The 25216-nt window shown below is 37.7% G+C and overlaps 1 protein-coding gene across 5 annotated transcripts in view; it reads right to left on the bottom strand.

Annotated features, from left to right (window-relative positions):
- The window catches only part of CBFA2T2 (CBFA2/RUNX1 partner transcriptional co-repressor 2), a 179465-nt gene that overhangs the window by 35233 nt on the left and 119016 nt on the right, over positions 1-25216 (bottom strand). For all 5 annotated transcript variants that reach the window (XR_008997934.1, XM_036902540.2, XM_036902541.2 and 2 more), the window contains exons 3-5: positions 21883-22124; positions 5040-5129; positions 448-629 (exon numbers count right to left, since the gene is read on the bottom strand). Coding sequence is in view for 4 of the 5 variants with exons in the window: in XM_036902540.2 (XP_036758435.1) it covers positions 448-629; positions 5040-5129; positions 21883-22124 (514 nt within the window). In the remaining variant the exon portion in view is untranslated. The remainder of the gene's footprint in view (positions 1-447; positions 630-5039; positions 5130-21882; positions 22125-25216) is intronic.

Here is a 25216-nt window from a genome sequence, read left to right as displayed (position 1 = left end):
AGACTCTCATACTGAAATTTCCAGAATAAGTTAATAATTTTAATCTTCAAAGTCTAGGTGATTCATTAACATGTGTCAATTCATTAACAAATAAGTGCTAACAAGTATCAATAATTAATAAAACTTTTACAAGATTTCACAAATCAGAAAGAATGCCTTGGGAATATTTTTTTCTTGTGGTTCTAGAGCCCTGGACCCATAGAGTTTCTCACAAGTGGTATACAGAGTTGTCTGAAGAGCTTTGAAAAATACCTGGGAGCTAGTTCTACAGATTTGAGAAGCACTCTGCTGCCGGATGTTGGGAGAAAGTAAAACTAACTCTATGCAATCTGAGTCCATACCTATGTATAATCATAGTAATCAAATTCTCTTTCTTTCACAAGCAAGAGGAAGCTCAGATAGACTGGTTTCAGGAAAGCAAGGACAATAAAGGTCTTCTCTTCTCACCTCTCTGGGCTGGGCCTCTTTCCATTTCCATGCACTTCCATGAGCAACTCAGAAGAGTCAGCAGGTGATGCAATACTTGTGTTGAGCAGGAGGTGTTCATGCTGAGCCAGGTACTGAGATGGGGTCTGCTTGGCGGCCCGTGCACAGTGCAGCAGTTCTCGCTGCAGCAAAGGCAGGTTGGCCTTAAAAAGAAGAGACAGGGGCTAGAAGGCAATTTTCCAGGTTGTGGGCCCTACACAACAGGACTAGCTCAAAAGACTTTCACAAACAAGATGACACAAAACAGAAGTCCTTCTTTTCGGTCAGTTTGATCTTTGTATATGCCTCTCTATGAGTAAAGTGACATCTGTTATACTGAACTTCGATTACGGGATGACTTGCCTCCTGCCACAAGATGTAAATCCCCTTAAGGAAGAAACTGCTTTATCTACCTTTGTGGCCTAGTACAGAGTCAAAGATCAATGTTGAACAAAGTAATTAAAAAACTTAAACATTTTTGAAGACTTTCATCAGTTAGAGAATTAGTGCTGCCGACACGGGAATAGGAGAAATTCGCCCTTTCCCCTATCATTGCGTGTCCTGGCTTCTCCCTTTTGCTCCCATGTCATCTCTGATAGCACTACCCAACTTCCCTTCAAGTTCTCTGTGAGAGCTGCCATGGAAATCTGGAAATGGTGATTATTCTGGCTTGACTGGAGTTTTGAAACAAGTATTGGGAGTGATGGGAATGAAGTTAATAAGCAAAAGAGCAGGCTCTGAGGATACATAGGTAACCATGGGCAGAATCTGTTTCTTAGTGTTGCACCCTAGTTGGGCACATTTCCTTATTTTATAAAGGGACAATTAATTATGTACTGATTATTTTCCTACTCCTCAAATTTTGAGAAGCTTTAATGGAGACAAATCATATAAAAAACCCTTTATATATTTAAACTTAAACCCTAATTTCTTCATATATAAAATGTACTTTTCCCATATTCCTTTTATAAAAAAAAAAGAATTTTATTTCTCTCCCTAAATTTAAAAACAACTCAGAATCAGTTTGTAATAGAAGTATTTATCCCAAGGGAAACAGATGAGCAAGTGAAAGGAGAGTTTTAATACATGCAAGTAGTCATCCCATTGTGAAGGGTTAATTTGGCAGGCACCATAATTAGTGACTGTTTAAAGCGGAAATAAATTGACAAAAACACAAATGCTAGCCAAACAGCTGCCATAACAACCCACCTCACGCTGTTTTCCAAATAACAGATAAGAATAGGGAATCTGAAGATATAAGACACTTTCAGAGTCTGGTGTTCTATAACCAATCTTGTAAAAACTTCACTGAAAAAAGTCCATGTCAGATCTTTAAATCTGTGACATGTCTCCTTTGATGAATTTTTTTTTAAAGCAAATTATTTCCTATTAACATAAATCTCACAAATACTTGATTCTGGAGTCTTGGGGGAAATAACTGTCTACTGGCTCTGATATCCAGAACAGAGACCAAGTACAACCAGCACAGCTGTTTTAGGGCTGACAGAGGCACCACAGACCACTAAGCGGCCGAGGTGTCAATGCTCTCCCAACAGAAGTACAACACAGGTTGTGTACCTGAGGCCTATGCATCGTCCTGTTGTCTGTTATACAGTTGACCCCTGAACAACATGACAGCAGGAATACCAACTCCCCCACTCAGTCAAAAATCCATGTGTAACTTGAACTCCTCCCATTAGCAGTTATTAACTACTAATAACCTATTGCTGACTGGAAGCCTGACAGTTGATTAACACATATTTTACATGTTATATGTATGATACACTGTATTCTTACAATAAAGCTAGAGAAAAGAATTTGTCACAAATCTCCAAAAAATTGCCAGTATGTAAATGTTTTTAAAATATGCATAAATGGACCTATGTAGTTCAAATGTAGTTCAAATTCACGTTGTTCAAGGGTCAACCGTACTGATTTAAAAAACTGCTATCAGGAATTCAGCAAGATGACCCATCTTTTTGGTGCTATTACATTTTCTTAGGAAATGAAGGTAAAGAATCAATCCAACAGAGGCCTATCTATTTGGCCAATATTTTAGGCTTTTTGAGTCAAGAAGTAAAACTGAAGATATTATGTGGGTACTCATATACAAGAAAGAAAACAAATTTCCACAAATACTGCATTGACAAAATACAAAACAAATGAAAATAGTGTTTTTGTATTATCAGTCTACTAATGAAAAGGATGAATTCATTTGGTGGGCGGTGAATTGAGAAAAACATTTAGCTTAATTGAGGTTCAAATTTGTCTTCCCTATTACCAAATTCACTACAAATGTTCATCTGTGGAAACCATTCTTCTATCCATCACTGAACAAAACCATGTGGGGACTGGATTTGGGTTATAAGTTTCCAAACTAAGCCCAGTCTAGAGCAAAATGGCATCTGTTTCTAGTCTTTCACTGCCTTTGAGGTATTTTACAACTCTGCAAGTCATGAGTAACTGATAGCAAAGTAAAATACTTGTCTATGGACATGCATAAAATTATGCCCAGCAGAGGTCCCACTGACTTGTCCTGCCCACTGTAGAAGAAGCCAGTTTTATTTCTGTTTGCAAATTTGTATCAGTAACCCTGATCTAGAAATGTGTTGGTTCTTTGATTCTCCCCTAACTGGTTTTAATACCTTAATGATTTCGTCATTAATAATGAGTTAAAAAAGCAACCTAAGTGTCAATCAGTAGATGAATGGATAGAGAAGATGTGGTACATACACACAATGGAATATTATTCAGCCATAAGAAGAAAACAAATCCTGCCATTTGCAACAACATGGATGGAGCTAGAGGGTATTATGCTCAGTGAAATAAGCCAGGTGGAGAAAGACAAATACCAAATGATTTCACTCTTCTGTGGAGTCTAAGAACAAAGCAAAAACTGAAGGAACAAAACAGCAGCAGACTCAATAGAACCCAAGAACGGACTAACAGTTACCAAAGGAAAAGGGACTGGGGAGGGTGGGTAAGAAGGGAGGGATAAGGAAAGTAAGGGGCATTATGATTAGCACACATAATGTGTGTGTGTGGGGCACAGGGAAGGCAGTATAGCACAAAGACAAGTAGTGTGACTCTATAGCATCTTACTACACTGATGGACAGTGACTGTAATGGGGTATGTGGTGGGGACTTGATGATGGGGAGAATCTAGTAACCACAATGTTGCTCATGTGATTGTATATTAATGATACCATAACAACAAAAAAAATAATGAGTTAAGAAATAAAATCTTTGACACAGGTTCATTTTCTAATTGTATGAGTCATAATGTTACCTGTTTTTGAAAATTGTTTAATAGGAGCAATAGTAATTGTACAGTAGGGATGCATGGAAGACACCACCTTTACCAAGTCATCAAAGTCAACGTCACCAATCATGAAACAGATTAGCATCTATGTCTCCTGACAGTGTGCAATGATACTACTTACCTGCTATCCCTGCCGACAATGCATAATCTGATTTCTAAATTAAGAAAACTCCAAATTGAGGTGCATTCTATAAAATAACTACCCTGTACTCTTCAAAAATATCAAGGTCATAAAAGGCTGAGAAACTGTTTCAGATTAAAGTGGACTGAAAAGACTTTACAAGATGTGATCTTAAATTAGATACATGCCACTCCCACCTCCCTCACCCCAAAAAAAAAGGTTCTTTTGCTGTAAAGGGCATTAGAGGGATGTTTGGTGAAACGTGAATAAGGTCTATGGATAATTAGTGTTTTATCAATATTAACTTCTTGATTTTATAATTACACTATAGAGTATTTAGATATATCATGTCTGTAATTTGCTTTCAAACATTCCTGAGGAAAAAGTAGACAATAATAATGCAGATGGTATAAAATATTAATATTTGGAGAATATGAGTGAAGGGCAGACAGGAATTTTACTGTATCATTTGGCAACTTTTCTGTGGGCATGAAATTATTTCAAAATTAAAAAAAATTTTTTTTAACAGGGAATATTACATATAACTCTGCCTTACTTACCAGGTAAGCACAACAGTTTTGAACAGTGCCCCAAAAATTATGTTCAAGGGCATAATAATTCCAGAGAACATAACTAGAAGCTAGACTAACTGGGGGTTGGTGAGATGTACACACTGCCTTCCCACATGTTCCTCTGTGTTTAGGGTAAGGCCCAGCTGCAAAGGCTTCTCCTTTGCCTGACAGCCTTCCTCAGATAACACACACTTTTCAACCTGTGGCCACACCAAAAGATTTAGTGTCCAGTTACTCCTTCTGCTAAAAGCCCAGCCTCCATGCTACCCTCACAAGACTAGCCCACTCACCTCCTACTTCCCCTTCTACTTGCTTCTTCTGTGTGTTACTTAGCAGTGTCTGCATACAGATCACCAACTTAAGACTTTTGCAATTCTCCTCTCATCAAGTATAAAGATTGTCTGCAGACTGAAATTCCATTACTCCAACAGTCCAAAATGATACAAAAATGTGACAAACCACCTTGATTTAGAGCATAGACCTGGGATCAGCAGCAGATCTGCAACATGGAGGGAATGTTGAAGATAAATTACACTGAGCAGTTATCTATAAAAATTACCTTAAGGAATGGAATCACAAAAGGACGAAGAGGAAAGTTAGTAGCCTCTTGGAGCTTGCAATGAAATTCTTCAATTGTAACTGTTGAGTTCTGAAGAGAAAAATGACATTGTTCAACTCCTAAAAGTAGATACTGTCCTCCTAATATAAATTTGATATAAACCTGATAGTGCTGAACCCCTTTAAATCATAAGTAAAAGGATAATTCCAAGGACACTAGTATCAACTCATATCCCTCTCAAAGGTTAACCAAGTTCTGTTTCATAAGAAATTCAGGCTCCTTGATTTTCTTTTCTCAACCACCCCAAATCTAAATTTTCCTCTGAACTCAGTAGTCTTGGCTGCAAAATAGGGCGCTCCCTTCCCCTCACTACCTGTGAAGTAGGGCATAATAATTCCAGACACTCAGGTTCAGTGTATTCAGAGAGTCATCACAAGTAACCTGAGGTTTAGAAACCAAGCTTACAATTTTTGTTTGAACAGATCAACCCAAAGCCTCCTTTCTTTGTGGGTTCTGCCTACCTCCTAGCATCAGTTCCCCACATCAAAATAGGAAATTAAAAATAAGAGATGCCTCTGCCCTTCACTGGTCTATTTGTACATCAGAGCCCCTCCAAATAGGCAGACTCCATTGGTATTATTTCCAGGAAAGTTATTAGCAATTCTGTATTTTTTCAAAAGTCTGGCCTTAACCTAGGACTCTCAGCTCCTCTGCTAAGGGGAATGTACTAGTAAAAATATTTTATTCAAAGTTCACAAAATATTTTTATTTCAGTTCCTTAAAACACAGTATAACAACAAGTTAAAAAAAAAACAAAATCAGGCATTAATCTGAATACTTGCTTCCTTGGAAAAACAACTACCACTTCTAGGAATTTACTTTTATAAAATCATTATGTGTTCAAAGATGTAACATGTACCATACAAATTATTCACCAGCACAATATTGCTTCTTAATAGTAATAGAAAACATACACATCCACCAAAAGGAAACTACATTAAAAATTATAATGGTCATCCATCAGAACACTTTGGGGGAGGTGTTTGTATGCATTAATGATGAGAAGTGTTTATAATATACTATTAAGGGAAAACCAGAAGGATAATATACTTTCTAATAACCGATTCATGAAAATAACACACATTTTATATAATATTCTAAGCATCTAGAAGGACAGTTGTAACAGCAGTTATTTCTGGATATGAAATGTGTTGGATTTTGTAAATATGTTAATAATATTCAGTAAAAATTAAAATTTTCTCTTTAGGGAAAAAAGATATATATATATATGTAAATATCAAATTTAGCCATATTAAATGAAAATATTTGAACAGTTTACCTTATTTCATACCAAAAAAATTCTTACCAACTTTACCTGAGTACTTTTTTAAGTACAGGACATTAGGATAATGCAAATAAAGGTACTGGTCATCAGGAATGAAAATCAAGTGTAAAAGAATGATATTCTTTCCCCACTATAGTGAATACAATTAGGCCTCCAAAAGTAAATATAAGTAATCTATGAAAAAAATGTGTGAATAACTTTACATATTCTTGTGGATGGACAAAGGAGGGAAAGGATGAACTCAGTGGCACAGGAAACAATGACTAACTCAGGGCTGTACACACTAGCTGCAGAGCAATCCTCTCTGAAAGGAATGAAAAGCCACTGTTATGCTTACCTCTCATTCAACTATTTAAAAATAAGACAGCACAGCTAGTTTTTTTCCTAAGAACTCATAGTCTAGTGACAAAACGGACAAGCAAGCTATTCATTACAGTCTGATGGAGGTACACATGTGTAGGACACTACCAGGACCCAGAGAAGATGTGCTTGAATCAGATGTAGGGGAATAAAGAAGGCTTTACAGAAGAAGTGGAAGTGCAACCTTGAGAAAGATGCTTCCGACAAAGAAAAAAGAACGATAAGGGCAAAATGTTGGAGATCTAGTCTCTGGATCACAAAGGAAACACCTATAGAGTTCTTAGGAGATAATGGATACACAGAGGTCACCAGACTAAATATTTTTTTAATCTTTTAAAATTTAAAGATAATTAAAGTTATAACCATAGGGAGCAAAAATAGGATAGGTTCCCATATACCCTGTACCCAAGTTCCCCCAATGGTTACATTTATGTAACTATTGTGTAGTAGCAAAACTAGGGAACATTGGTAAAATATGTGTCTAGTTCTGTTATCATTTTACCACATGTATATACTCATGTAATCACCACAGCAATTAAGATACAGATGTAGAAACCTTATCTACCTTTAGCCTCCTGGTTTATAACTATCTTAAATATTTACTTTATACATACTAAAAACCACGTCAGACAATACTAGAATTTTTGCTTCAAACACTAAGCATAACTTAGAAAACTCAAAATATGTTGTGCCTATTTTAATTCCTTCCGTTTTTCTCTCATCTATCTTGGTATTTCAATCCTTCTTTTATCATTTTCTATATCAGGAAATTCCTTTAGCCATTCTTCTAAAAGCATAGGTCTGCTGGAGACAAATTCTCTTAGTTTTACTTTATCTGAAAATATTTTGATCCCTCCATCTCTCATTCCAAAAAGACACATTAAGATGGATGATCCTGGGTTGACAGTTCTTTTCTTCCAGCACATGAAAAATGTGCCACTTCCTTCTGGCTTCCCTGGTTACTGATGAGAAATCCACTGCCACTGGAATTTTTTCCATTAGTCAAGTTGTTTCTCCCTCATTGATTTTGAGATTTTTTTGCCCTTTTTTGGGAGGTGGGGATGGGGATGGACGAAGTATATTTTTTGAGGTCTGCTCAGCTTTTTAATATCTGTAGGTTTAGATCTTTTGTCCAATGTGGGGCAATTCAACCTTTATTTCAGCCCCATGTTCTTTCTCCTCTCTACTATACTCCTTCAAGTCTCTGATGATCTGTTTCTTAATTTTTTAAAGTCATTTTCTCTCTGTTGTTCAGATTAGGTAGTTTTTCTCTTGTTCTAGGTTCAAGTTCACTGACTGTTTTCCAGTCCTCTCCATTCTACTGTTGAGTTCATCACTTTTTAAATTTTCTTCTTGTGTTTTTTTGTTCTAAAATTTCCACTTAGCTCTTCTCTTTATCTTCTATTTCCCTGTAAAGCCTTTGTTATTTTTTTATTTGTGTTGGTAATTGCTTATTTAGGCATACTTATGATGGCTGCTTTAAAATCTTTGTCAATTAAGTCCAACATCTGTGTCAGCTTAGTTTATGTCTACTGGCTATCTTTTCTCATTTCAGTTGAGATGATCCTGGTTCTTGGTACGAAAAGCACTTTTCTATCATATCTTGGACATTTTGGGTCTTACGTTGTAAAACTCCAGATCTGGTCTCCATCTTCTGTTTTGGAGGCCTCCTCTGACACTGTGCCACTAGGCAAAGGAGACTCCTTGAGGCTGTCAGGTGGTGTATAATCCCACTCAATCTCTGTTGATTTAGAGAGGGAAGAAGACGCTCATTACTGCTTACAAGGGGTGGGAGGTTGGGTACTTGATGGGCTTCTGATTGGAGGGAGCAGGGTACCCATTACAGCAGTTTTTTTCTGAGGTGTTTGGCTACAGTAGTGTGATCATCTAAAAGTTTTCTATCTTGCTTGGTTTCTTCTTTCCTGGTCCTTTGGCTAGAAAAAACGGTTTTGTTTGTTTGTTTTTGATTTGTGCTCATAAGCGTTTCCAGGGATATGTGATGAAAAACCAAACCTAAAGAACTTACTGTTACTTACGTACTTCCTTGGGTTCCAAGGTCACTAGCCAATCTGCCTTATTTTCTCCATCTTCCAGTGTCTTATTTTTGTTTACTATATAACATCCACCTTTTTTTCTGTTTGTCAGCAGTATACCTTTCTGTAGTGCCTCTGAACCAAATTTGATATTTAATGACTGCACTATATTCCATTTAACTGATGTATTCTAATTTAGTCAGGCCCTTTAGCTGGTTTCAATTTTTTTTTGGCATTACAAATAATGTTAAACTGATTATCTTGCTGCATATTTTCTTTCATTAGAATGCTTTCCAAGGAGAGAAACTGGTGAATCAAAGAACTGCTTGGTTTAAGGTGCCTAAAACGTTGCCAAACTATCCTCCAGAATGTGTATTCTCCAATTAAGTGGACAAAATACAAAACATTTCCCTTTACCTAGCAATGTAAATTCTCTAAGCCTGCTTCCTGGTAACTAGGGACTACCAGCACTTTACTTCTTATATACCGAAGAATAGAATGCACGCAGGTGAACTAAACTCCTGCTACCTAACTGTGCGGCTTTTTCAACTTGGTTAATGAAGTTTCCTACATGTGGAATGACTGTTCTACTTATATAGGCCCTCCAAGAGTGGTTGGCATATTTTAACCATTTTTGCATAAGTAGTAAACTCTCTTCAATTCTTGTGTACGTTATTTGCTAATAAGCTAGAATGTTTAGGATTACACTAAATAGAAGAGGCACTTTTTTCTGGCTCCAAATATCAGAAGGAAAGCTTTCAAAATTTCACCATTAAGCATGAGGCTTCCTATAGGCTTTTTATTTACAGAAATATAACTATCAAATTAAAGAAATTCCTGTTTTTTCTTTATAACAACCAAAACCACACGATCATCTCAATAGATGCGGAAAAAGCATTAGACGAAATTCAATATCCATTCATGATAAAAACTCTCAACAAAATAGGTATAGAGGGCAAGTGCCTCAACATAATAAAGGCCAGATATGACAAACGCATAGCCAACATCATACTTAACAGTGAGAAGCTGAAAGCTTTTCCTTTAAGATCAGGAACAAGACAAGGATGCCCACTCTCTCCACTTTTATTCAACATAGTTCTGGAGGTCCTAGCCACGGCAATCAGACAACACAAATAAATAAATAAAAGGCATCATATTGGTAAGAAAGAAGTCAAACTGTCACTGTTTGCAGATGACATGATATTGTACATAACAAACCCTAAAGAATCCACTCCAAATCTACTAGAACTAATATGAGAATTCAGCAAAATTACAGGATACAAAATTAATACACAGAAATCTGCTTCATTCTTATACTCTAACGATGAATTAGCAGAAAGAGAAATTAGGAAAACAATTCCATTCACAATTGCATCAAAAAGAATAAAATACCTAGGAATAAACCTAACCAAGTAAGTGAAAGACCTATATCCTGAAAACTACAAAACACTCTTAAGAGAAATTAAAGAGGACAGTAATAAATGGAAACTCATCCCATGCTCTTGGCTAGGAAGAATTAATAACGTCAAAATGGCCATCCTGCCCAAAGCAATCTAGAGAGTCAATGCAATCCCTATCAAAATACCAATAGCATTCTTCAATGAACTGGAACAAATAGTTCTAAAATTCATATGGAACCACAAAAGACCCTGAATAGCCAAAGCAATCCTGAGAAGGAAGAATAAAGCAGGGGGATCTCGCTTCCCAACCTCAAGCTCTACTACAAAGCCACAGTAATCAAGGCAATTTGGTACTAGCATAAGAATAGACCCACAGACCAGTGGAACAGAATAGAGTCCAGATATTAACCCATGCATATATGGTCAATTAATATATGATAAAGGAGCCACGGATATACAATGGGGAAATGACAGCCTCTTCAACGGCTGATGTTGGGAAAACTGGACAGCTACATGTACGAGAATGAAACTAGATTACTGTCTAACTCCATACAAAAAAGTAAACTCAAAATGGATCAAAGACCTGAATCTAAGTCATGACACCATAAAACTCCTAGAAGAAAACATAGGCAAAACTCTTTTGAATATAAACATGAGCAACTTCTTCATGAACACATCTCCCCCGGCAAGGGAAACAAAAGCAAACATGATCAAATGGGACTATATTAAACTAAAAAGCTTCTGTACACCAAAGGACACCATCAGTAGAACAAAAAGGCATCCTACAGTAAGGGAGAATATATTCATAAATGACATACCTGATAAGGGGTTGACATCCAAAATATGCAAAGAGCTCACGCACCTCAACAAACAAAAAAGCAAATAAGCCAATTAAAAAATAGGCAGAGGGTCTGAACAGACACTTTCCTAAAGAAGAAATTCAGATGGCCAACAGGCACATGAAAAGATGCTCCACATCGCTAATCATCAGAGAAATGCAAATTAAAACCACAATGAGATATCACCTCACACCAGTTAGAATGGCCAACATCCAAAAGACCACCAACAACAAATGTTGGTGAGGATGTGGAAAAAGGGGAACCCTCCTACACTGCTGGTGGGAATGTAAGCTAATTCAACCATTATGTAAAGCAATATGGAGGTTCCTCAAAAAACTAAAAATAGAAATACTATTTGACCCGGGAATTCCACTCCTAGGAATTTACCCAAAGAATATAATTTATCAGATTCAAAAGACATATGTACCCCTATGTTTATTGCAGCACTATTTACTATAGTTAAGATATGGAAGCAGAATAAGTGTTCATCATTAAATGAATGGATAAAGAAAATGTGGTACATATACACAATGGAATACTATTCAGCCATAAGAAAACAAATCCTACCATTTGCAAAAACATGGAAGGAGGTAGAGGGTATTATGCTCAGTGAAATAAGCCAGGTGAAGAAAGACAAGTACCAAACAACTTCCCTCATTTGTGGAGTATAATAACGAAGCAAAACTGAAGGAACAAAAAACAGCAACAGACTCACAGACTACAAGAAGGGACTAGCGGTTACCAAAGGGGAGGAGGAGGGGGGGAGAAGGGGATTCAGGGGTATTATGATTGGCACACATGGTGTGGGGGGGATCAGGGGGAAGACAGTATAGCACAGAGAAGGCAAATAGTGACTGTGGCATCTCACTACACTGATGGGCAGTGACTCCAATGGGGTGTGGAGGGGACACGACAACAGGGGTGAATGTGTTAGAGTGTATATCAATAATACCTTAATAAAAAAATTTTGTATATATGTATACCCTATGAAATCAATTCCAGTATTTAATGCAATGCTTGCACACATATATAAGAATGCTCACAGCAATATTATTTGTAGAGGCCCCGAGCAGGTCTAAAACTGGTAGCCTTTGAAAAGCCTACTTGTAAGGTTGGGACACTGGCTGGTATCCAGGAACTTGGCCAATATATATATATATGTATATATATAGACATAATCTTTTATATCTTTGTAGGAAACTGATATAAAACTTTCTCTAATCAAGAAGATGGAAGCACATCAAAAGTCTACAGATCGATAAATAAAATGTATTAATATTCCATTTTAATTATTATTCAATCATAAAAAAGTAGAAAATTCTGACATGCTATAACATGGATAAACCTTAAGGGCATTACATTAAGTGAAATAAGTTAACCACAAAGACAAATGCTGACTTGAGCCAAGATGTCGGCGTGAGTAGAGCAGCGGAAATCTCCTCCCAAAATCACATATAGCTATGAAAATAGAACAAAGACAACTCTTCCTAGAAAAAAGACCAGAGGACACAGGACAACATCCAGATCACATCCACACCTGAGAGAACCCAACGCCTCGCGAAGGGGGTAAGATACAAGCCCCGGCCCAGTGGGACCTGAGCACCCCTCCCCCCAGCTACCGGAGGGAGAATAGGCACAGCAGGAGGGAGACGGAGCCCAGGACTGCTGAACACCCAGCCCCAACCATACGGACCCGAGTGCAGACACAGTGCGTGCGCGGGGCCCTGGATACTAGGGAAATAGGGCAGCAAGAACGGTGAGCGGGTACCGGAGGCCTGGTGCCGGAGGACATAAGAAAAGCGAGCGGCCATTTTTTTCCCTTTTTCTGTTTTGTTTTGGCAAGCGCTTCTTAGAAGTCTTAAAGGGATATGAACCCCAATACTAGGGAAAAAGGGCAGCAAGACCGGTGAGCAGATGCCTGAGGCTGGCGCCAGAGAATAAAGATGAACGAGCGGCCATTTTTATTTATTTATTTAACTTATAAATTTTTAATTTTTTTTTTTTTTTGTGGTCGTTGGGTCGTTGTTTTGTTTGGGCGGGTGCTTTTTGGAAGTCTTAAAGGGGCAGGGTGGGACACTTAATCCAGAGGTAGGGAATCTGGGGATCTCTGGGCACCCTAATCCCCTGGGCTGCAGGGAGCAGGGAGTAACCTTAAGGAGATAAATAGCCTCCCAGCCGCTCCCCCTCCAACACGACTCCACCACTTTGGAGCAGAGGCCCAAGCCAGGCCACGCCCACATCAACAGCGGAGATAAACTCCATAGCAGCCGGGCAGGAAACAGAAGCCCTGTCTGTGCGCAGCTACCCAGCACAAGCCACTAGAGGTCGCTGTTCCCCCAGGAGAGGAAGGCCACAAACCAACAAGAAGGGAAGTTCTTCCAGGCGTCACTCGTTCCAGCTCTGCAAACTACTCCTATCACCATGAAAAGGCAAAGCTACAGGCAGACAAAGATCACAGAGACAACACCAGAGAAGGAGACAGACCTAACCAGTCTTCCTGACAAAGAATTCAAAATAAAAATCATAAACATGTTGACGGAGATGCAGAGAAATACGCAAAAGATATGGGATGAAGTCCGGAGGGAGATCACAGATGCCAGAAAGGAGATTACAGAAATGAAACAAACTCTGGAAGGGTTTATAAGCAGAATGGATAGGATGCAAGAGGCCACTGATGGAATTGGAACCAGAGAACAGGAATGCATAGAAGCTGACATAGAGAGAGACAAAAGGATCTCCAGGAATGAAACAATCTTAAGAGAACTGTGTGACCAACCAAAAGGAACAATATCCGTATTATAGGGGTACCAGAAGAAGAAGAGAGGAAAAGGGATGGAAAGTATCTTGGAAGAAATAATTGCTGAAAACTTCCCCAAACTGGGGGAGGAAATAATCGAACAGACCACGGAAATACACAGAACCCCCAACAGAAAGGATCCAAGGAGGACAACACCAAGACACATAATAATTAAAATGGCAAAGATCAAGGACAAGGAAAGAGTTTTAAAGGCAGCTACAGAGAAAAAGGTCACCTACAAAGGAAAACCCATCAGGCTAACATCAGACTTCTCAACAGAAACCCTACAGGCCAGAAGAGAATGGCATGATATATTTAATGCAATGAAACAGAAGGGCCTTGAACCAAGGATACTGTATACAGCACGACTATCATTTAAATATGATGGTGGGATTAAACAATTCCCAGACAAACAAAAGCTGAGGGAATTTGCTTTCCACAAACCACCTCTACAGAACATCTTACAGGGACTGCTCTAGATGGGAGCACTCCTAGAAAGAGCACAGCACAAAACACCCAACATATGAAGAATGGAGGAGGAGGAATAAGAAGGGAGAGAAGAAAAGAATCTCCAAACAGTGTATATAACAGCTCAATAAGCGAGCTAAGTTAGGCAGTAAGATACTAAAGAGGCTAACCTTGAACCTTTGGTAACCACGAATTTAAAGCCTGCAATGGCAATAAGTACATATCTTTCAATAGTCACCATAAATGTTAATGGACTCAATGCACCAATCAAAAGACACAGAGTAACAGAATGGATAAAAAAGCAAGACCCATCTATATGCTGCTTACAAGAAATTCACCTCAAACCCAAAGACATGTACAGACTAAAAGTCAAGGGATGGAAAAAAATATATTTCAGGCAAACAACAACGAGAGGAAAGCAGGGGTTGCAGTACTAATATCAGACAAAATAGACTTCAAAACAAAGAAAGTAACAAGAGATAAAGAAGGACACTACATAATGATAAAGGGCTCAGTCCAACAAGAGGATATAACCATTCTAAATATATATGCACCCAACACAGGACCACCAGCATATGTGAAACAAATACTAACAGAACTAAAGGGGGAAATAGACTACAATGCATTCATTCTAGGAGACTTCAACACACCACTCACCCCAAAGGATAGATCCACCAGGCAGAAAATAAGTAAGGACAAGGAAGCACTGAACAACACAGTAGAGCAGATGAACCTAATAGACATCTATAGAACTCTACATCCAAAAGCAGCGGGATATACATTCTTCTCAAGTGCACATGGAACATTCTCCAGAATAGACCACATACTAGGCCACAAAAAGAGCCTCAGAAAATTCCAAAAGATTGAAATCCTACCAACCAACTTTTCAGACCACAAAGGCATAAAACTAGAAATAAACTGTACAAAGAAAGTAAAAAGGCTCACAAACACATGGAGGCTTAACAACACGCTCCTAAATAATCAATGAATCAATGACCAAATCAAAATGGAGATCCAGCAATATATGGAAACAAATGACAACAACAACACTAAGCCCCAACATCTGTGGGACACAGCAAAAGCAGTCTTAAGAGGAAAGTATATAGCAATCCAAGCATATTTAAAAAAGAACAATCCCAAATGCATGGTCTAATGTCACAATTATCGAAATTGGAAAAAGAAGAACAAATGAGGCCTAAGGTCAGCAGAAGGAGGGACACAATAAAGATCAGAGAAGAAATAAATAAAATTGAGAAGAATAAAACAATAGCAAAAATTAATGAAACCAAGAGCTGGTTCTTCGAGAAAATAAACAAAATAGATAAGCCTCTAGCCAGACTTATTAAGAGGAAAAGAGAGTCAACACAAATCAACAGTATCAGAAACGAGAAAGGAAAAATCACGACGGACCCCGCAGAAATACAAAGAATTATTAGAGAATACTATGAAAACCTATATGCTAACAAGCTGGGAAACCTAGAAGAAATGGACAACTTCCTAGAATAATACAACCTTCCAAGACTGACCCAGAAAGAAACAGAAAATCTAAACAGACCAATTACCAGCAACGAAATTGAAGCGGTAATCAAAAAACTACCAAAGAACAAAACCCCAGGGCCAGATGGATTTACCTCAGAATTTTATCAGACATACAGGGAAGACATAGTACCAATTTTTCTTAATGTTTTCCAAAAAAATAGAAGAGGAGGGGAACTCCCAAACTCATTCTATGAAGCTAACATCACCCTAATACCAAAACCAGGCAAAGACCCCACCAAAAAAGAAAACTACACACCAATATCCCTGATGAACATAGATGCAAAAATACCGAACAAAATATTAGCAAACCGAATTCAAAAATACATCAAAACCATCGTACACCATGACCAAGTGGGACTCATCCCAGGGATGCAAGGATGGTACAACATTTTAAAGTCCATCAACATCATCCACCACATCAACAAAAAGAAAGACAAAAACCACATGATCATCTCCATAGATGCTGAAAAAGCATTTGACAAAGTTCAACGTCCATTCATGATAAAAACTCTTAGCAAAATGGGAATAGAGGGCAAGTACCTCAACATAATAAAGGCCATCTATGATAAAGCGACAGCCAACATTATATTGAACAGCGAGAAGCTGAAAGCATTTCCTTGGAGATGGGGAAGTAGACAGGGATGCCCACTCTCCCAACTGTTATTTAATATAGTACTGGAGGTCCTAGCCACGGCAATCAGACAAAACAAAGAAATACAAGGAATCCAGATTGGTAAAGAAGAAGTTAAACTGTCACTATTTGCAGATGACATGATACTGTACATAAAAAACCCTAAAGACTCCACCCCAAAACTACTAGAACTGATATCGGAATACAGCAAAGTTGCAGGATACAAAATCAACACACAGAAATCTGTGGCTTTTCTATACACTAACAATGAACCAACAGAAAGAGAAATCAGGAAAACAACTCCATTCACAATTGCATCAAAAAAAATAAAATACCTAGGAATAAACCTAACCGAAGAAGTGAAAGACTTATACTCTGAAAACTACAAGTCACTCTTAAGAGAAATTAAAGGGGACACTAACAGATGGAAACTCATCCCATGCTCGTGGCTAGGAAGAATTAATATCGTCAAAATGGCCATCCTGCCTAAAGCAATATACAGATTTGATGCAATCCCTATGAAACTACCAGCAATATTCTTCAATGAACTGGAACAAATAATTCAAAAATTCATATGGAAACACCAAAGACCCCGAATAGCCAAAGCAATCCTGAGAAAGAAGAATAAAGTAGGGGGGATCTCACTCCCCAACTTCAAGCTCTACTATAAAGCCATAGTAATCAAGACAATTCGGTACTGGCACAAGAACAGAGCCACAGACCAATGGAACGGACTAGAGAATCCAGACATTAACCCAGACATATATGGTCAATTAATATTTGATAAAGGAGCAATGGACATACAATGGCGAAATGACAGTCTCTTCAACAGATGGTGCTGGCAAAACTGGACAGCTACATGTACGAGGATGAAACTGGACCATTGTCTAACCCCATATACAAAAGTAAACTCAAAATGGATCAAAGACCTGAATGTAAGTCATGAAACCATTAAACTCTTGGAAGAAAACATAGGCAAAAACCTCTTAGACATAAACATAAGTGACCTCTTCTTGAACATATTTCCCCGGGCAAGGAAAACAACAGCAAAAATGAGTAAGTGGGACTATATTAAGCTGAAAAGCTTCTGTACAGCAAAAGACACCATCAATAGAACAAAAAGGAACCCTACAGTATGGAGAATATATTTGAAAATGACACATCCGATAAAGGCTTGACGTCCAGAATATATAAAGAGCTCACACGCCTCAACAAACAAAAAACAAACAACCCAATTAAAAAATGGGCAGAGGAACTGAACAGACAGTTCTCCAAAACAGAAATACAGATGGCCAACAGACACATGAAAAGATGCTCCACATCGCTAATTATCAGAGAAATGCAAATTAAAACTACAATGAGGTATCACCTCACACCAGTAAGGATGGCTGCCATCCAAAAGACAAACTACAACAAATGTTGGCGAGGCTGTGGAGAAAGGGGAACCCTCCTACACTGCTGATGGGAATGTAAATTAGTTCAACCATTGTGGAAAGCAGTATGGAGGTACATCAAAATGCTCAAAACAGACTTACCATTTGACCCAGGAATTGCACTCCTAGGAATTTACCCTAAGAATGCAGCAATCAAGTTTGAGAAAGACCAAGGCACCCCTATGTTTATCGCAGCACTATTCACAATAGCCAAGAATTGGAAGCAACCTAAATGTCCATCGATAGATGAATGGATAAAGAAGATGTGGTATATATACACAATGGAATACTACTCAGCCATAAGAAAAGGGCAAATCCTACCATTTACAGCAACATGGATGGAGCTGGAGGGTATTATGCTCAGTGAAATAAGCCAAGCGGAGAAAGAGAAATACAAAATGATGTCACTCATCTGTGGAATATAACTACAAAGGAAAAACTTAAGGAACAAAACAGCAGCAGAATCACAGAACTCAAGAATGGACTAACAGGTACCAAAGGGAAAGGGACTGGGGAGGATGGGTGGGTAGGGAGGGATGTGGGGGGAAGAAGAAGGGGGGTATTAAGATTAGCATGCATGGGGGGGTGGGAGAAAGGGGAGGGCTGTACAACACAGAGAAGGCAAGTAGGTGATTCTACAACATTTTGCTATGCTGATGGACAGTGACTATAAAGGGGTTTATAGGGGGGACCTGGTATAGGGGAGAGTCTAGTAAACATAATATTCATCACGTAAGTGTAGATTAATGATAACAAAAAAAAAAAGGGCAGTTCCTGTGTGGTAACCTCCAATGAGTTCTACACAAGGGTATAAAGGGCATATAAAAGTGTAGGCAAAGGGCCTGTTTGTGTTTATACAGAGTATCAAATCCTAATTTGGCTACCCCGAAAATCAACTAAGATATGATATAAAAAAGAACTTCCAACATCAGCACTCTCTGGAAGACTCATGCCAGAAGATGATCATCAAAAAACCCCAACAAAGATCCACGCACTGCTACAGGTGTAGATGCACTCATCCCACCAGTTCCTGGACTTGCCATGGGAATGAAGAAGGAGATAGCTAAGCTGGCCTGTGCATACAGTAAAACAAAAAATTTGACTGGATCTGTACTGTTGGAACTCAACCAAGAATTAGGAGAAGTGCAAATTGTAGCACTCCAAAATCTTACAACTACAGACTATTTACTGTTAAAGGAACATATGGGATGTGAACAGTCCCCAGGAATGGATTGTTTTAATTTGTCTGATTTCTCTCAGACTGTTCAAGTTCAGTTGGACAATATCCACCATATCATAGATAAGTTTTCACAAATGCCTAAGGTGCCTAACTGGTTTTCTTGGTTTCACTGGAGATGGCTGGTAATTACAAGTATGCTTTGGTTATGTAACTATACTCCTATTATGTTAATGTGTGTGTGCAATTTAATTAGTAGTTTAAAACCTATACATGCTGAAGTTACTCTACAAGAAGATACGTCAAAGAAATAATCAATCTTCCCATGTTTTCTTCCGCCTGCTACTTCTATGGCTTTTCTTCTTCCTTCCTAATTACAACCCTTAAATAGAATTCGTCCCTCATTTCAAATTTACTGAGTATCATAATTCTTCCCAGTGGTAAAGATACCTCAAGACAAATGCTGGGCATAGAAGCCACAGGGCATAAATATGCAAAGAAGTAAAAAGCTAACCTTTTCGAACAATAAGGCTTCTCTCTCACTTACCAACTTTACATTTCCATGTATGGCCCCGCAAGATGACTGGTTAGCCAGAGACGGATAAGATTCCTCAAGGGAGGAACAACCTAAGACAGGCACAGTCGCAGGGGGGCCATCAGGTGAGAAATTGGGGATCAACAGAGGTGAGGATTAGAACCTCACCCCCCCTGTTCTGAGAGAAATCTTCTGCATACGTGGATGTTTTATTGCCCTTGTCTAGCTTGGATTAACACATAGTCTACAGGCACACACCTGATCATCTACATTTGCTCTCTTACAACACTAAACTGTGTTTTCTACCTTTATCTTGTATCTACCTACCACTTCAGCATTTTATTAAAAATAATAATAATATAGAGAGAATATGGTATCCACATATAAATCAAGTATAAAAATCAAATGAGTATTCATATTTGAACTGTTTATAGTTCATAATGCATGAGCAAAACTGAAAGTTTCTGTGATGACCGCCCTTGTACTGTTCACCATGTAACTTATTCACTATGTAAGAATTTGTTCTCCGTGTAAGAACTTGTTCGTTATGCTTCAGAAGATTGGAGACTGACAAAAATTAGGCTTGGGGTGGATTAATGATTGTGCATTGAGCATTGACTCCCCTATACAGAATTTTATTGTTGTTAACAACCATTTGATCAATCAAATGTATTTATTAGCCCTCAAAAAAAAAAGTACACACTTCCAATTGTAAAATAAAGAAGTAACCGGGATGTAATGTATAGCATAAGGAATATAGTCAAAATATTGTAACAACTTGGTTTGGTAATAGCAGGTACCTAGAATTATCATGTATATAAATATTGAATCACTGTGTTGTACACCTGAAACTCATGTAATACTGTGTGTCAACTACCCTTCAATAAAAAATAATTATCTACAAAAAATATATATAAATAAATAAAAAGACAAATACTGTATGATTACACTAATATGAGGTACCTAGAGAGTAGTCTAGTAGAATGGTATTTGATGGGAGCTAAGGGGAGGAGGGACGGGGAATTGTTTAACGGCAAGAGTTTCATTTTTGCAAGAGGAAAAGAGCTCTGGAGGCTGATAGTGGTGATGGTTGCACAATAATAAAATATACTTAATACCACTGAATTGTATTTATTTAAATGTGTTACATATATGAGTAATCACCATACCAGAAATTAAGATTGAGAATTTGAAAAATATTCGTTATTTACTGATTTCAAAATTATATTTTCCCCCAAAATGCAGTAATAAGAATGACACTGGTGCTACAGTTTTGCAACTCTTTAATACCCAGCTTAATATAAGACAGCTCAATTCTCCTACCAGCTTCAGCATTTAATGCCTTGTGACAGCCTATTATCATACAGATGTTAGGAATTCCACTGTACACTCATGATGAGTAAGAGTGAAAGGCAATTCATATCTTTGTATTCTTCTGAAAATAATTGTGACCTCCTGGACTTCAAGGGCTTAGGGTAATCCCACAGGTCCTTGATTATACTTTGAGAACTACAACGTTAAGAGTTAATACTGTGATTCATCTTTATAACATCTAAAGGCTAACAAGCAGGAGCACGTGGTGATTTTACAGCAGGTAAATCTTGAAGAATTCTATTTAAAACACTGGGAACTGGCATTACTCCCTTATATGCACTAAGCCAAACCCCACCCAGCTGTCAATTTCAGAAAATCACTCCCTTATACCACATGCTCACCACACTCACTATAGAAAGAAAAATTATGCACATTCAAATGCTCTGTCCCTGAGCTGTAACCACCAAAAGAAAAATTATGTGTGCCTTGATAATTCTAACAAAACTGTATTTGCATCCTAAAGAATGTACTCCCTTTGGTATTATTTATTGAGACCGTGAAATTTATCATTTCACAAATTATTTTGAAAATTAAATTCAGTACTTTTCTCTCTGATTTGGAAACAATGCACCATACACTGAATATATTAAGTAACAAAACCTTGCATTAACTTTGTTGAATCTCAGGGGCCCGTTGAAACTCAGTTTTAACACCAGTTCAAAGCTGCTTATTGGAATCAACACCAAAAGAAACACTACAGTAACCGTTAGATGTGTTTTTTTGTTAAACATTTTTATCCACAACTGAAATCCGTAATTCAATATTTTTATACACGTATATATTAACTAATCTACTCTATAGATTTTCCCAAGTTGCCACAGGTTTTGGAATGCAGAAATGTGTACAAATATTTGCTGGCTTCAGTTCTGAGGCACATACATAGGTAGCTATTGACAGTGACACTGTACTTACCACCAGCGCTAGAACGAGAGTCCGCACCTTCTCCCCAATCTCAGGTGAGATGTCATTGCCAAACTGTTGCAAAGTGGTGAGGAAGCGTTTCAACTTGCTGAGCTGCCGAGCACCACAAGTGGCTGGCAATTGTTGATTTGTTAGTGCAGATGATGTGGAAGAAGCAGGACCATTGCTGAATCTCTGTGGTGGTGATGGGGCACCATTCAGGGTAGGAGGAGAATGATTGATGCCATTGCTTACTAAAAGAAAGCCCAAGAAAAGACTCAAGTTTAAGTACAAAACTCAAGGATCTTTGTTAATTTCTTCTTGTTCACATAGTCCTTCATTTATTCACTTGAATTTTGTAAAGCATATTAGAAGAGTACACAAGACACTGTTTCTGCCCTCAACAAGATTGCTATATAGTGAGACAGACTGTCAAGTAAAAAAGGTAACAGAGTAACACAGAAATGTTGAACCAGAATAGTACAGAGTGCTACAAGAGCACAGAGAAGGGACATCTAGCTCTACAGATGCCATGGGCAGGGGAAGGTAGTTTTAAGACTTCCTGCAATAGGTATGGCATGAGATGAATCTGGATGACTGGACACCCACTCATGCTCATCTTTGATGTCACATCTCCTTCCTAACCTTAAGGTCCCAAAGAAGTTAAGCAGTCAACTAGAATGAAGCATATGAACAAGAAAACAGAACTGTGTTAATGTGAGAAATGTTTTTTCTAAGCTATAGGTTTAATGACCTATTCCTGCAGTAAGGTATAAATCTCTTTGACCATTTTGAATATTTATGCCCATAAGCATCAGTTTCTCTCTGCCTTGACAGTGTTTGATTAATACTGCCATAGGATATTCTCATTCTATATTTCTGTTCAAATTATAATACATGTGACAAATTAACAGTTTTCCTATTTTTCCATCATTCTTAGTTTTAATATGGAACACAACCCAAGAGTTAAGTTCTTGGTGGTATTAAGTAAAAATGTCCTTCTTTACTGAGCAGAGAAATAAAGTTATCTAGTGCCTAGGTGTCAACAGATTTCCACTTAATCATACCCAGGTTTGAAAATCTAAGAAGGTTAAAATTGTCTAAAAACATAAAAAAATAATTTAGAGTCAAATCATTCAATCATATGAAAAAATCTTCCATTTCTCTTCTTCCTTCAAACTGTAGTCAGCTGACTACCACTGTTCCTACTTTTCGATTAACTTACTCAAATTTTACTTGACAACCTCTTCTTCATACTATATAGCTCAGATATCACCTGTATTAAGAAGCATTCTTTGATACATTGCTGCTTCACAGTAATCTCTAGTAGATTTAATAACTCTTCACTGTGCTGTTGTAAATGGATATAGTGGCCATTATGTTGTCAAATTATACTTATTTCTTTGTATATTTGCACTGCCTTAATAGACTGTGCACTTATTGATGAACACGATCTCACACATCTGTGTATACTATAAATGGCTACATTTTATGAACTGTGTACACTGACTGGCTAAAAAGTGAAACTGTTCAGGAAAATGCTGCAGAATGATTCACTGCATAAAAGACTAATAGATTAAGTAAAAGAGGGTGAATTTTCTTCCGTGTCTTCCATTAAAAGAGATCACTAGAGTTACTGGAAAAGAATGCTCAACATTCAACCTCAGTGATCCATAAAATCAGTTGTAACAATCCACGATTTCTTTGTGTTCACATTAAAAGTCAAATGCCATTATAGAATTTGGCCTCTTTTGAACCAACCCACTAAAATAATACTGCCAACCTGATGATCAGACAGGCTTTTCCAGTATCTTCAGTTAAGCATGTGATCACATTTTCTGAAAAAGAACATATCTGCCCTCAAGTAAGTCACATGTGTAGGTAAAAAAAGGCTGAATTTACATATACATCTCTCTATTGTCTGTATCTTGAAATCTGAATGACAGCTTGAGCTTAAATCTGTTTCACTTTCAGACAGCACCTGTATCTAAGGACGTGTAATTTTGAGATAGAAAACAGAATTTAAAGAAGAGGATATCAAACTTCATTCACTCTAACCATTACAGCTGCCACTCTTACACAATTTCACATGTTTTGGGAAACAGACTTTTTATTTAAGCTGTACCTCTTACAAGTCTTGCCTTCTAATACAATAAACACACAAAACATAGCTGTTTGAGCAAAGACAGTGTGTAAGCTTATGTAATGGTGTTTAAGTAACAAAATGTACACGGCACCTAGCACAGTGCCCTGACAAGCTGTAGGTACTCCGCAAGTGACCAGGTGTCTTCTGCTATTTATGAATTAAAACATCTGTAAAAGAATCAACATGAACAGGGAGTAGCATGGGCATGGAGAGGCAGGAGAAGAACTCAAATTAAAAATGTGTGTGTGCGTGTGTAAGTCTACATTTTAAATTGTGGTGGTTTTTTTTGTTGCTTTAGTGTATCCGTAGGACTGAAACTGCTGAGTTACAGAGTTTGTAGAAATTCAGCCATAGCAGATATTGCCAATTTTCTCACACAAATGTATGAATGTTCAAGACACTCCACACATGCTCACAAAAACCTGATATTCTCATTTTGAACATTCTTGTGGGTGTATATGGTATTACATTGGGTTTTAGTTTGCATTTCCTTGGTAACTAGTAAGACTGACCAATTTACTGTATATTTATTGTCTAATATAATTCTTACAGACTAAACTGTTCTCTACAAATTTATATGTTCAAATTCTAACCCCCCAGTACAGAATGTGACTATATTTGGAGACAGGGCCTTCACAAGGGGGGTCCCTAATCCAATATGACTGTCGTCCTTATAAGCAGCAGCAGGGACAATGGATGGACGTGCAGAGATAAGGACATGGGAATAGATAAGAATAGGGGAAGAAGGTGCAGAGATAAGAATACGGGAAGAAGGTGGCTGTCTTCAAGCTAAGGAGAGAGGACTCAAATGAAACCAAATCTGCTGACACCTTAACCTTGAACTTCTATCCTTCACAATTGTGAGAAAATAAACTTCTGTTGTTCAAGTCACCTACCGAGTCTGTGCTATTTTGTTACAGCAACCCAAGCAAACTAATACAATAATCATTCTCTTTTGTAAAGAGCCTTACAACAACAGTCCTGGAACACTATTAGAAGTACTAAGTAATTTTATGACACTTTCATGCCTATTAATCAATATATTAATTTAAATTCATCATTTTAGAGCCAAAGAAATTAAAATAACTACTTACCAGCCAGGCTATGAAAAAAAAAATTTAGACCACTAAATTTCCAAATGCCTAAATTAGCTAAGTACTATCCCAGAAGGCAACATATTTGGTTATTTCTTACTTGTAT

This window comes from Manis pentadactyla, chromosome 5 (assembly GCF_030020395.1).
Source record: "Manis pentadactyla isolate mManPen7 chromosome 5, mManPen7.hap1, whole genome shotgun sequence".
NCBI lineage: Eukaryota > Metazoa > Chordata > Mammalia > Pholidota > Manidae > Manis > Manis pentadactyla.
The sequence above is the reverse complement of the archived record's forward strand: the minus strand, read 5'-3'. Positions and strand labels throughout refer to the sequence as shown.